We start from the raw sequence: 12,293 nt of genomic DNA, 5'->3' as shown, positions 1-12,293 counted from the left end.
CTCTCCTCCTTTGTTTTTCACTCTAGTATTTTGTTTCAGCGGTTTCCGAACATCTATTCTTATTCTCAGGCGCATGTATTGCCGCCAAAAACTCGAGTTGTTATTTTTATCATACTCCACAAATTCTCCTATAAAATTAGCCAACGTCTTCCCCACCTTCTCCATCATAAGGCCAGTTGGTAAATTATGGACCTGAACCCAAAACTCAACGTGGAATAACGGTATATTCTCAATCTGGACTCCTATCCTCACTTTCTCCAAGATCAGAAGTTGACTATCGAAGGTCCATGGACCCCCCTTTAAAGCTGCTTCCATGTCGAGACTATGAGAGAATTGAAACAAGAATATACCCTCACTCGATGCCTCCTTGATTGTCACCCCCTTCACCGGCCTCCACATATCCGCCAATCTAGCCTTCATAGATCTAACATGTATGGGTCGATCGGTGAGAAATCGTCCCACCAAACACCATCGGAGTTCCGCCAGAACCTCGTCTTCCTCCGCCACCTCAAAGCAAAATCCTTCCTCTCCTTCCTCCTCATGTAATGACAGATTCTCTAAAGTCGGGCTAGCCATAGGGTATGGTTGCCTCCGAACAAAATAGGACTAAGTGCCAGTAAAGGATCAGAAAATAAATCTGAAGGACCTAAACCACCGCTCCTCAAAAGAGAAGAAAACACGAAACCCTAGCAGAGCCTAGGGAAAAAACTTAACACATTATAGACTAACACTTTTATGCAGAAGATCTATTATTCCTCTTAGAATTCCAATTGATTGATAATTTTTTTTTGTCGGACTCTTTTCCTGTTTTATTGTATAAACAGGTTAGAAAACTTTTAATTCTCCCATTAATATAATCTTACTTACACTAAAAAAATTAAAAGAATAATAATAACATGCCAAAATAAAATTTCAACATCCAAAATCAATTCTTGAGAAAACACACCAAAATAAAATATAAAATTTCAACATCCAAAATCAATTCTTGAGAAAACACACTCTCTCTCTCATACTAGTCTATTGTCCTTTCTTTCTTCAAGTGTCATTTTCTCACATATACCTCACACAAACCATTCATTTCACACTCATAGTATTCTCTCTCTTTCTCTTTTCTCTTTGTTTTTTCCTTCTCTTTTCTAAATCTCAAAATCTATGTGCTCTACAACTACAACTACTCAATAAAATTTATTGCACTTCTTAAATAACTACTCTAATCAACCACCATTATTTTCCATAAAATTTGTCATCTAGTTTACCTATATATATAGTTTATGAAACACAAGAAAATATTGAGCTAGAAGAACTTTTATAGAGTTGAAGATCAGGAACAAAAAGTGCAGTATAAGTATATATACACATATAACTATATATATTTATTCATATAAAGTTGTTTGTGCTTTGTATGGAGCTATTCCCAGCACAACCAGATTTGTCATTGGAAATCAGTCTTCCAAACAACATACAAACATCATCAAGATCATCAAGATGGAGAAGAAATTCAGATGATGATAAAGAAGATGAAATGGATTTGAGATTTTGGAAAAAATCAAACATCTATGATCTTTCTCTCACCAATCCAATGGCTTCTTCATCTTCTTCTTCTTCTTATTCTTCCACTACTTCAAATCTCAACAATCTCATAACCAACCCTTTTCAACCCTTTCATCAAAACCAAAACAATTACCAAAGAAGTCTAAGTGAAGAACTAGGGTTTCTAAAACCTATAAGAGGAATTCCACTTTATCAAAACCCTACTCCTTCTTCTGTTGCATTATTTTCTCAACCATCCTTTGATGCTGCTGCTGCTGCTTCCAATTCTTCAATTTCAACAACACCTTTTCATTCTCAAAATTTCATGAGATCAAAACTGTTACCGCGGTTTCCTTCGAAACGTAGCGTAAGAGCTCCAAGGATGCGTTGGACTTCCACTCTTCATAATCGCTTTGTTCATGCTGTTGAGCTTTTAGGTGGCCATGAAAGTAAGTGCTTTTTTTATAATCAATCACCGTATAATAGCCTAGAGTTTCAGCAATTACAAATTAACTGTGATTATATATAAACATGCATTTGTTTTGGATTTTTAGGAGCTACACCAAAATCAGTTCTTGAGCTTATGGATGTAAAGGATCTAACCCTATCACATGTTAAATCTCATTTGCAGGTATAATCTTTAACTCTTTCATTGCAATAGATCACTAAACATAGTTTAGTTATAATGATTTTAAAACACCGTCTGCGACAGCTAAAACTATCGCGACGGAATGATATTGGCAAATGCCGATATACTGGTTAATTCACACCGCAACGACCGTTTTCAGGGTCACAAATAGTAACCAAAATCGCAAAAATCTTTACACTGACAGATGAATTTTTGAAACCTTGGTTATAATTATAATTACAATAATTTGTGTTTTATGTTATAAATTTGTGGAGTAATGTTGTGAGGTTTGAATAAGGTACGGTTCTGATAGCGTGTTTTAATGGTGCCTGTTATTATAGAATTAAAATAAGAATATAATAATAAAAATAGTACAAGGAGTTGTTAATTTATGGATATGTTTCAAATTCCAATGGTTGATTAATTTAATTTCCTTACAGAGAGTCTTTCACATCCTTAGCAAAAAAATTGCTTTTATATTAGACACCTGTTGAGTCTGTTTCTGCAAGCTAGTAGTAATAAGAAACAGCTTTTCTGCATGGAAGAATGAACCACCCAAATTGAAGAGACTGAGAAAAAGAGAGAGAGAGTACACATAACACAGTATTAACAATTTCTAAAAAGGAGTAAGACAAAGACTCAGAAATTCAAAATGAGTCTTGGCCACGTTATGTATTAGATATATTACTACTTTTTATGTTTTGTTTTGTTATGTTATGTTACTGCTTGCACAAGAAAATGAGAAAGTACTATAAACACCATCATTTCTCAATGATCCTCTTCTCTGTCATGTTTCAGCTTTAACCATAGTTTGTCACATTTTTCAATGATCCTCACTATGCATTAATTGCTTTTTGGTGGTTTATGATTAACTATAAATTTTTATTAGATGTACAGGACTGTTAAAATTACTGATAGAGCAGCATCACCAGGTTAGTGATTTGATTATGTTTAATTTGTAATTAGTTAGAAAATTAAGCAAATTATTATTCTTAATCATAGTTTGTTGATTTCATGATGTTTAGGGCAATTTGATGTATATGACAATGGTTCATCTGGAGATACTTCTGAAGATTTCATGTTTGACATAAACTCTTCAACAAGGTCTAATGATCTAGAGATTAAGTTGCCTAGAGAAATTACTACTAATCAAGATAAAGAAAATCATGGCTTTTGGAGCATTTCTTCAAGGTAATAATGTTATAAAGTAGCTTTTTATAAGTAGAGAAATTGGTGCATGTCTTATTCATATGAGCATATAAAAACATATAGGCGCGAAAATTCATGAAAGGAATAAATGGTTCAAGTTTGCTTTGATATGATAGAGTAATAATATATTCTTTATTAGCTACTAGCTAGTGGGAGAAAAGCTAGTAAAAAACAAGATTATGATATATAAGTATATCTCTTTCCTTAAGATTTTGTGGAGGCTAATTCATAAGGTTATTATTACATGGAGCACAAAGTTGAATAACTTAGTCCTAAAGTTAATTTCTTGGTAGACCCTAGTTAGAAATCTTGTGCTAAATTGAATATTTGTGTCTCTAAATTCTACTTAGAATGGTAAGACAAAGAGCATCTAAATATTGAAATCTATTAAGATCTTTTCCATTACATATATTCTCTTAAAATCAAATGGCTCTTATTATAAAATATCTATAATCTCTATAGCATCAATTAGGGCTGTATTTGGTTCATAGGATCCGAGAACCGGACCGGAAACCGGACCGGTAGAACCGGTCCATTGGACCGACCAAATGTTATTCGGTCCGGGAATGGGTAATTTTTTTATCCGATACCAAAATTGGATACTATATTGGATACTTATTGGATACTTTTGTCGGATACCCGAAGTAATGGTCCGGTTTCGGTCCAAAAAATTGATCCATCACTGTTTCGGTCCGGTCCGGATTTACCCGATACTATTTCGGTCCGGCTCTCGGGATAGCAAATACCCGGACCGAACCGGACCGAAAACAGCCCTAGCATCAATGCATTTGAAAAAATGTGTGTTCGTCTCTGTGTCAGACACAGACATGACACTGACACTTATAATTACATTTATGATTACGTTATTCTATTCATTTTTTAAAATTATTATCGATATCAATGTATCAGTGTCAGTGTCAATGTCGTGTCCGGTGTATGCGTGTGTCTTATAGAGATGCACTATCACATGGGTGGCATAAAACTTTATTTGAATGTACAGAATAAGTAAAAGGGACTATAAATAAGACAGTAAAAAGATTGCTTTCTTTGGTCAGTATGAATGGTTTCCACTAATGGGAATTATTCTCTCCATGTGCTTGGTAATAACAGGGAAGCTTGGTTGCATGGTAAGCCAGTAGACTCCAATGGAAACTTGCCTTATATTGAGGTTTGTGAATATTACTCAGTGCCTCATTTATTTTTAAGTATTATCTTTAGACAATGATGTTCTTAATATGGATGTAAAAAAATGATAAGAGTTCACCATTGATTTTTTATAGCAAGGGCTATACTAGAAACACTGGTTTGTTTGATAACTTTTTTATCCAATCATGCAAATTAACAGAGAGAAAAAGAAAATACTTTTCAAAAGCTTACTGCTTTATCCTTCATTCACATATTCAAATTGGTGGACCTACATATCTTTTTTACATTTGCTAATTACAAGGCTAAAAAACTAATTTTAATGGAAAAAGTATAAAGCTTTATTGAATGATGGCCTACTTGAAAAGATACAAGAAAAATTAACCTGTATCATTTGACTTGGAGACATTAAAATGTAGAAAGTTAGGTCAAGTTTCATCTAACATTGAATTCAAACGTCTTTGAGAGCGTTCAAAGTAGACTATCGGAGAAGGCTCAAAATTTGACATGTTTAAACGGTTCTGAAATAGGATCATAAGATAATTATCGCAGTTATATCATGACAAATTAGGAGTCATATTTAATTTGCGACACTTAAATTATGGTTAGCCTACACCCTTAAGAAGGATCCTATACCCTTAGAGAGAGGAAATATATAAAACTTTAGGATATATATTATGTGCCTTGCAGTTATAATCATTGTCTTTTATTTTGTTTTACAAAGGGAATGGATCCAAAGTGTCTAAGCAATGAAAGAAATTCATCAGATGGAAGCTCTTCCTCAAACATTTCAGGAACAAGTTTCAAGAATCCAAATTTGGAATTCACATTGGGAAGGTCACTTTGATGTCTCTTTTAGTACAAATCATTTTGAAGTCTAGTCTCAAAAACTGCAAGAGCTAGCTAGAGTGCTGGAAAGAGAATTTCATGCAAAGAAAATCAGAGAAAAAAGAAAGCTAAAAGAAAACAGAAGAGGAGAAAAAGAAAATTTAAAAAGCAAAAGGAGTTAAAGAAAGACAAAGGGAGACAAAAAAGGCATAAAGCAACAAAGAAGAGGTGAGAAAGAAAAGCATGTCCTTCCAAAACAAAGTTCTTGTGAGATGATCAGAATCAATATATATTAGAATTTCTTAATATATGAAATCTAGTTTTATTTGTATGTCTTGCAATGTGAGAGATAAATTAATAGGCATAAGAGACAGCTTTTGATATCTTATTTTAAGTGATATTCTTGGTAATGGTAATGGAGTTAGAACTTCATGTTTATTAGTAATGTTTATACGGCTATCATTATAAATAAAAATAACTAACTTTCTACTTATTAAGAAATTCTCATTTGTGGGAGTGATTCTTGAGTGGGGGCATAAGGAAGTTAAAATTTGTGATATTGAATGTATATAGGCCACAATGAGATAAGAGCATGGGTTTGTGTTAGGTATTGGATTTCCTGTGAAAATGGATTCAAATATATTAGATGTTTATTACAGGGTTAGAATATATAGAAAAAAGAAATTAAAAACAAAAACCATTTACTAGTGAGAAAAAGAAGTGAGAAAACTCTTTCTCAATTTTTACAACAAATTCTAAAAAAAATAGTGATTTTAGATTCGATAACTGTTGGACCGGACTAATTTTTTAACAGAAGGTTCATGAAACACTACAATGCTATAATTTCATCATTCAGTTTGTCGAAACAAGGTATGAGAGATATCGCATTCACAACGTAATAAGGTTATTTTTGAAGATTTGTAAGCTTTTCTACTTTGTTGTTTTGCCTAGTTGTTGGCACTATTTGTGCATTATTTTGATACTCTCTTGTAATTTTTTTTTATCATACTAGAGTTATTTCTTTAGTTTGGACGACTTGTTGCTTTCACATTAAAGATTTGTAAGTTTTTATTGTGTTGTGTTAATTTTAATCAAAGTGGCATTAGATGTTAGACGCTGGCCTTAGGATCTAGAGGGGGGGTGAATAGATCTTACACAGTTTTGCGGAATTAATTGAACTTTAAGCGGAAGTGATTCTGAATCGACTCGCGTCTATTCCGAACCACTATTGAAACGATTGTATATGTGTTAAAACCACTAACCAGCTTGAGATAAACGATAAGAGAATACACTATAGAATCAATACGTCGCTCTATTGAAAATCAATTAACTTCTTATATGATGAACGACGTTTGCAATGCAGTAATAGTGAAAGAAACAAAAACACAAACACTTGGTGATAATGATCAAATTGATGGTGATTCAATGTGTGATGGATTGTGATGTTTATATAAGTTCTTAATTCACAATCTTAACACTCGAGTCGTTGATCAATTTGCTATTATAACCAAATATGAACAGAACGTAAATGAAAAGGTAAAAGCGACAAGAACACGATATTTGTTTAGGCAGTTCGTCGATCGTCCTCGCTACGACTACGTCTGCCCCCAATTCCAAACTGAAATTGGGAAATCTTTCATTAATGTTGAAAGCAGTTTATACAAAGAAGATAACAAAGCGATAAACCATAAACCAATTATGTCGATCCTTTGAATCTTCTTCCCCCTTAATCTTGACTCAGATCAAGGTGATCCAAGAGCTTCACTTGATCCCTTTTCTGCAGTGTCTTGAATTGCCTTGAACCCTTGTTCTTCAATCTTCACACTCAGATGGATCCTCGATGAAACCTCTTGATAAAAACCCCCAAGAAACACCTATCTTGGAGGACAAAACCCGCAGATTTTATTCACCAAAAATCCCACAAATCTTCACCCACTAGGAATCTTCAATTCCGTTCCATGGACGTTATCGAACTTGATCACTAACCCTCAACGCAAGAATGATTATGTGTAATTGTGTTGGAGATGACGAAGAACGAAGATGAGAAGCCTTTGTGTATCTTTCAGTCGTTGGTGTTGTTTTCAATAATTGAACCTTGGACAATATATATGAGAGCTAATCAGTTGGAGCAGAGAAAAACAGAATTTTTGGCATTCTTGATCAGTTAGGTCGACCTCTTGTAGTGCTTAGGTCGACCTTGCAGAGGTGCATAAGCTTGAATGGTATTTGCTCCCAGTTAGGTCGGCCTGTTTGGGAAGTAGGTCGACCAGAATTCTCTTCAAGAGCGTTTTTGGGACAAATCTTCAGTTTAGGTCGACCTAGTTGATGTGTGAGTCGACCTAGCAGAAGTATGTGGAATTTTCTCCATTTTAGGTCGACCTGGGTTGACAGTAGGTCGACCTAACTGCTGCTTTTCTGCATTCTTCTTGTTTTGCTTGTGTTGAGTCGACCTATATGCATAATAGGTCGACCTGTTCTGACATGAGTGATCAATGCTTGCTTTTCTTTGAGTTTTCTGCTTCCACCTTGTTGCTTGTATGCTTATTTGAGTTTGCCATGAATCAAAAACATCTTTGTGATTGTAATCTTGTATTCACATTAGAGCTCTTGACTAGAGGCTGGGTTAGTTTACTTGAATGATGGAGGCAACTATGAATATCAAAAGGGGAGCTTGAAAGGCACTAATCATCATTTATGGATGGGCAAGATGAAGGATTTTTTATTTATGAAGAAAATGCACCTTCCTATTTTTTGTTCTAAAAAGTTGAAGAATTTAAAAATCAACAAGTTAATGAGACAAATATGTGGTTTCATTCGACAATATGTGAAAGATAATGATTATAATCATATTGCTAATGAGACAAATGCAAAAACTTTGTGAGAGAAGATAGAGTCCTTGTATGTCACTAAACCAGAGAATAATAAATTGTTCTTGTTGAATAGCTTCATAAATTTTAAGTATAAGGATGAAATTGGTATTAAGTTTGATGATGAGCTATTATGACTATTTTGGTTGTTGTCTTTACTAGAGTATTGGGAGAAGTCGGAAAAAGAAACAGAATGGTGGTAAAAGTAATAGCATGGGCAAGTACAAGGGTCGATACAATTATGTGGAGTGTCATTATTGTCATAGAACATACAGAAGAATTATTTTCTTTGGAAAAGGGAGAACAAAGGCAATAAGAGTAAGCATAAACAAAAAGGTTGTATTGATGTTAGTGATTATGATCGTGTTACTACTGCTATAAGAGATGATCTTGTTATTCTTCGTGACCATGAGTAAGTTAATCTTATATCTAATAAGAGCATGTGGATAGTTCATAGTGTTGTTACACTACATGTTACACCGAGGAAGGGGTTCTTCATCTCTCATACTTCAAGTGACTTTAGAGTACTGAAGATGGGTAATGATGGTGTATAAAAAGTAATTGGTGTTGGTGATGTTTGTTTGTAAACCATCACAGGAGTGTAATTGTTCTTAAAGGAGTTAAGCATGCTCAAGATGTTAGCTTTAATTTGATCTATATTCATATGATTGATGATGGTGGTTTTGATAATCATTTTGCTTTTGGAAAGTGGAAACTCAACAAAGGTAACTTGGTTGTAGCTATAGGGGAGAAATTTATAAATGATATTGGGCAAAAGATTTGGTTGCCAAAGACATTATGAATTACAAGGATATGGAAGCCTTGTTGTCGCACAGAAGGATTAGCCATATTAGTGTGAAATGGTTAAATTGTTTAGCCTGGAAGGATGTGTTTCCAAGATTGAACAAAGAAGATTTATAGAAATGTTATTATTGTATGATTCATAAACAAAATAGAGTATCCCTCAAAAGGCATCCTGTCACGTCGCGAAAAATACAGAATCTCCACCAAACTTTATTTATTCCAAAGGAAAGGGAAAATATCGAGAAAACCCCTAAAATTGGAAGAAAATGGTCTCACAACCAAATTCGGGTTCGAGAGTCAATTATGCAAGGGGAAGGTATTAGCATCCCTCACATCCGTTGTATTCATTAGGAACCGTTTTGTTTGTTTTGCGTGTAAGATTGTTGTTTAGGTTTACTTGTGATTATTGCTTTATTATTCTGGATTTAATGAATGGGAAAAAAATAAGTTTTAAATTAGTGTGCTCGACTCAATTTTGAAACCCCATGCCTATGTATCTCCATAGTGAAATGAAGAAATTAGAGCCTCGTAGTTCGTTGGTAGAAAAATAGTGTTTGTTGGTTGCTTTTAGTGGACGATGTTAACGTTTGCGTTCTAGCAGTTAGACATTCTCGCTCGTGCTTGGGAGACTTATGCACTGTCGCTCGCGCTTGAGAGACTTATGCATTGCTTGTATTGCAGTAGAACGGAAATAACATGCTCTTTCCTGAAACGGTTTAATTGAAGTCCCTAGGGCAAAAAGAAAGTCTGATTGGTTGTGAGTGATTTTAATATGAAGACGTGCCTTTGGACATGGAACCCTACAGTAGTATCCGAAGTCATGGGGAAGTAAAAGGCATATGCCTAATCACTTCCTTTTTCATCCAAAATATTTTTTATGAAAGTGGTGTGGCAAGTATAGTCACATTTCTCTATTGAAAGACAAGTATTCGGACAGAGAGTCTGACGGCATTATCCTAGCACTTGGAAGATAAGAGGTCTAAACTCAATCATCTCCTTTTTAGTTCAATAAAGAAGAAATACACTTGTTTTATTTAAGAGTGTTTTTGATTTGGAAGGCAAGCCCTTGAATAGGGAGCACTACAGCAGTATCCAAAGTCTTAGGGAAGGAAATGGTCTGTGCCCAACCACCTCCTTCTCCATTCCATTTTGTTTTGAAAAGAGTTTGCAAAAATAGACACCTTTATAAATGGATCAAGGGTTTTTGTTTTGATTTGTTCTTGGTTGGAGATGGGATATGGTTTTGATTATGATCCAATGGTGCATGATGGATGGAGTGAAGTACTTGGCGTTGGACCAAGCATTTGTGTGCGGTGTTTAATTAGGAGTTTTTATTTATGAAAAGGCTTGAAGTCAGATCAAGATTTGTTTTTTGTCTTGGTTTTTGAAAAAGGTTATTTTATCGCTTTGGTTTTATCTTATTTACAAACATGCAAAGGAAAGCGATAAAGGAAAGTAAAATCCTACGCTATTACACGTCCATTGGAACGGGGGAGCATTTTACCCACCGGGGGGGATAGATCACACTAAGCTATTACATTTTCCATGGGGATGGGGGAAATAAAATCCACAATGGAGATGGAGCCATAAACCCAAAAAAAAATAAAGAAAATACAATTATTCAATCATACAAGGTGCAAGAAAATAAATCATACACCACACACAATATAAACCAAAATTGATGCAAATGATGGTACTAAAATGATCAAGATATGATGCAAAAATGGTGGCGAAATTAGTAAAGAACTAATATATTAGTATATTAAAAGAACCTAAAATGACCTATTTTTTTGATTGAATTAGAAGTAAAACCTAATTGTTAATCATTTTTTATCTTCATGTGAAAAGGAAAATTGAATCAAACTTTTGATCAAAATAAGATGGGAATGTGTTAGAAATTCATGACAAAACTTTAGTTCTAAAACTCTAAAAAAAACCTAGAAAATTTAGAGGTTTATAATTAATATTCTAAAGAATTAACTACACCTAAAATCTAATTATTCTTTAACCAAAACTTAATTCTAATTAACAAAACCTAAATTTAATAGACTAATGATTTCTTAAAAAGATAATTCTAATGTCTAAAAAAACTAAAAAAACTACTGATTTTATCAAGAAAAATAATAGTGGATTCTAATAAGGTAGAGAAATGGGGTGAAAAACATGGTTCAAGGGTTTGGATAGAAATCTAGTGGGCCTAAGCCCACACGAATTTACTCTCAATTCAAAAAAAAAAGAAATTAAAACTAAAATTAATTAAAAAAACAAAATGAAATAAATAAAACAACCAAGTGAAACGGTGTGTTTGGTTCTCTTGTAACTAATCAGCTCCTCGTCCAAACTCAACTCATTCTTCACTTTCTCTCTCTTTATATCTCGTTTTATCACCAAAGCGATATCCAGTAGACTCTCTGCCGCGCTGAAAATTGCCTCAAGCGGCAGCAAAAGTCCTTTCAAGCTCAAACCACCATCATCTAGATCACCTTCCTCTCCTTTATCAGGCTCTCCCTCTCAAATTCTCATATTCCTCACAACAACTCTCTAATATATGATTAAAAAAAACTAAAACCTAAAACCAAAATTAAACGCAGATGAAGTGTGATGTTGAGCAATAAGTATGGGGGGACAGTTCAAGGGACTGAAGGCTACATCGAGGCATCAAGAAAATGATGAAAACCTACGAATGAACCAACCTTAACAGCGGCGATGGAGGACGAACTTAACGATCCATGAACTCAGGTAAGTCCTTCGATTCTTTCTTTCTTCGATTCACTTTGTTCTTCTTCTTCTTACTTTCTTTTTCTACTTCTTCTTTTCCGTTTTATTCTGTGTACTTCTGCTTTTGTGTTGTGCTTGTTTCTTCTGAGTTGTTATTGTTGTTGTGAGCAAAGTGATTGTTTCTGATGAGAGACTGAGTTTGAGTAGGTGAGAGATAGTGGAGGTTCATGTGGATTATGAGTTGTTGAGATAGGATATTGAGTTTTATGTGAAAAAGTGTGAGAAAGAAGGTGAAGTGTGTGATGAATGTGAAGAGTGGGACTGGTGGAGAGAGTTGTTGTGATGGAGGTTGAAGAAGGTTCAGAGGGGATGATGAGTATGAATCTGAGTGAAGGGTGAAAAGTGGTTGAATGGTGCGGGAAGGTGGTGCAAGGTTGTGTGAAGTTCATTAGAGAGGGTTGTGGATTAAAGTTGAGGAAGATGAGAGGATTGAAGTTTGAAGGTTGAAAAATGGTGTGTGTGTGTGTGTGTGTGTGTGTGTGTGTGTGTGTGTGTGTGTGTGTGTA

The 12,293-nt window shown here is 34.5% G+C and overlaps 1 protein-coding gene across 1 annotated transcript; it reads left to right on the top strand.

Moving 5' to 3' along the window:
- Positions 1 to 1,120: 1,120 nt before the first annotated feature.
- LOC131617220 (probable transcription factor KAN2) lies at positions 1,121 to 6,084 on the top strand. Its single transcript, XM_058888559.1, has 6 exons — positions 1,121 to 1,979; positions 2,085 to 2,161; positions 3,048 to 3,090; positions 3,184 to 3,349; positions 4,478 to 4,535; positions 5,235 to 6,084. The coding sequence occupies exons 1-6, from the start codon at positions 1,403 to 1,405 to the stop codon at positions 5,355 to 5,357; spliced, it is 1,044 nt and encodes a 347-aa protein (XP_058744542.1). The 5' UTR covers positions 1,121 to 1,402; the 3' UTR covers positions 5,358 to 6,084.
- Positions 6,085 to 12,293: the final 6,209 nt, after the last annotated feature.

Source organism: Vicia villosa, linkage group LG7 (genome assembly GCF_029867415.1).
Source record: "Vicia villosa cultivar HV-30 ecotype Madison, WI linkage group LG7, Vvil1.0, whole genome shotgun sequence".
NCBI lineage: Eukaryota > Viridiplantae > Streptophyta > Magnoliopsida > Fabales > Fabaceae > Vicia > Vicia villosa.
This window is presented reverse-complemented; position numbering and strand designations above follow the sequence as displayed.

Coding starts and splice junctions, on each gene's coding strand:
- LOC131617220 (XM_058888559.1), top strand. CDS start 1,403: ATGGAGCTATTCCCAGCACAACCAGATTTGTCATTGGAAATCAGTCTT. Junction 3,091..3,183: donor TGATAGAGCAGCATCACCAG/GTTAGTGATTTG, acceptor CATGATGTTTAG/GGCAATTTGATGTATATGAC. Junction 3,350..4,477: donor TTTTGGAGCATTTCTTCAAG/GTAATAATGTTA, acceptor TGGTAATAACAG/GGAAGCTTGGTTGCATGGTA.